Source organism: Salpingoeca rosetta (genome assembly GCF_000188695.1).
Source record: "Salpingoeca rosetta unplaced genomic scaffold supercont1.122, whole genome shotgun sequence".
Lineage (NCBI taxonomy): Eukaryota > Choanoflagellata > Craspedida > Salpingoecidae > Salpingoeca > Salpingoeca rosetta.
Genome location: NW_004754812.1, coordinates 4,482 through 6,062, shown reverse-complemented (window position 1 = coordinate 6,062; position 1,581 = coordinate 4,482). Strand labels below are relative to the sequence as shown.

General features: G+C 57.7%; 1 protein-coding gene across 1 annotated transcript; it reads left to right on the top strand.

Moving 5' to 3' along the window:
- Window positions 1–43: 43 nt before the first annotated feature.
- Window positions 44–1,537, top strand: PTSG_13205 (uncharacterized protein; the record flags this gene model as incomplete). Its single annotated transcript, XM_004987415.1, has 2 exons — window positions 44–202; window positions 818–1,537. Coding segments are annotated over 2 exons (879 nt in total), but the record flags the coding sequence as incomplete, so codon positions are not given.
- Window positions 1,538–1,581: the final 44 nt, after the last annotated feature.

The window sequence follows — 1,581 nt, the reverse complement described above, 5'->3', positions numbered from 1 at the left end:
TAATCAGGCGGCCATCGCCATCGGCAACGACCACGTCACCAAGCCGCGCACGAAGCACATCCGGGTACGCCACCACTTCGTGCGGGAGCTCATCGCCGACGGAACCATTGTGCTGCAGCACTGTCCCGGCACGCAGATGGTTGCCGACGCGCTGACCAAGGCACTGGACAAGCAGACCTTCGAGCAGCACCTTCCACGACTGGTGGGAACCTCGACGGCTGAGACGGAGCAGAGGAAGGCAGTTGAGGGGGAGTGTTGAGAGTGAGTGAGTTTCTGTTTTGTGTTGAGTCCTTCCTAATTTGCCTTCTCGTGTGGTTTTGTCTTGTTTGCCAACAACACCTGCTTTGTGGTTTTTCCGTTGGCAAACATTCCTTCCTCTCTGCTGGCATGCATGTGTGCCAACTGCCTCTCCTCTCCTCCTTCCCCTACACACGTGAGTTGTGTGCCATGTGTGCCATGTGTGTGTGCATGCCCGTCATGCTTGGCAAATGCCATGTGTGCGTGCCATGCAGTGTTGTGAAGTGTTGTCTGTTGTGTATGCTTGCCTGCAAGCATTCATGCCATGCCTAGCATTGCTCTGCGCGCATGTATGCATGCTGCTCATTGTTTAGATTGTTTGTGTTCGTGCACACTCTGCCCATGTCGCCTTGGCAGCTCTGTTGACTGTATGCACTTGTCTAGTGTTTGTTTGAGCGTGCTGCCCGAGTTGATTTGGCAGCAGCTTGCTGTGCTTGTTCATTCTCCTTGTGTTCTTGTTTGTTGCGCTTGCCTACAGTAAACACACACACCACCTGTCGTGTTTCTACACTTCGTGGAGCTGACACCGCACCTGCAACAACACCATCCACGCCACATCACTGCGTTTGGCGGCACACGTGTGCCTGTGCGCGGTGTTGGCTCTGTGCTGTTGCATGCACGCACGACGAGCGGAGCTACGATGCAGATTGTGCTACAGGAGTGCCTCTACGTGCCCGAGGGCCAGGCCAACCTCATCGCCCTCGGTCGTCTGACCAGGGACAGCAGCGGCAGGCCAACGGGCCACTCGCAGCGTGATGGCGCTGATGGGCACTACGTGCGCTTCAGCCACGGAGCCGAGGTCAAGCTGAAGGAGCGCAACAGCCTCCGGTGCTGGCCCATTGTTGCTGTTGGTCCATCCACGGCACACGGACTCACCGCTGATGCCTGCAAGCAACCACAGCAACCCACAGCAGCTCCTGCAGCCCAGAGCAAGGCACACACACCATCGATGCATGAGGTGCTTGGCCACCGCAACGACAACGACGTGCAGCAGTACTGCAAGCTGATGGGCATCGACGATCGCAACGCCATCAGCAGCAAGCAGTGTACAACGTGCGCAGTGACCAAGAGCACTCGTCACAGTGTCAGCAAGCACGCGGAGCGCACACAGGTGCCCGGCGAGCGCATCCACGCCGACATCGTCGACTGGACCGCGGACTCACCCACGGGCAAGCGCTACAGCCTCGTCATCGTCGATGAGGGCAGCAAGCTCTTACATGCAGTCCATCTCAATGCCTAGAACGACGCAGTTGCCGCGTTCCAGTCTTTCCAGAGCAAGGCCAC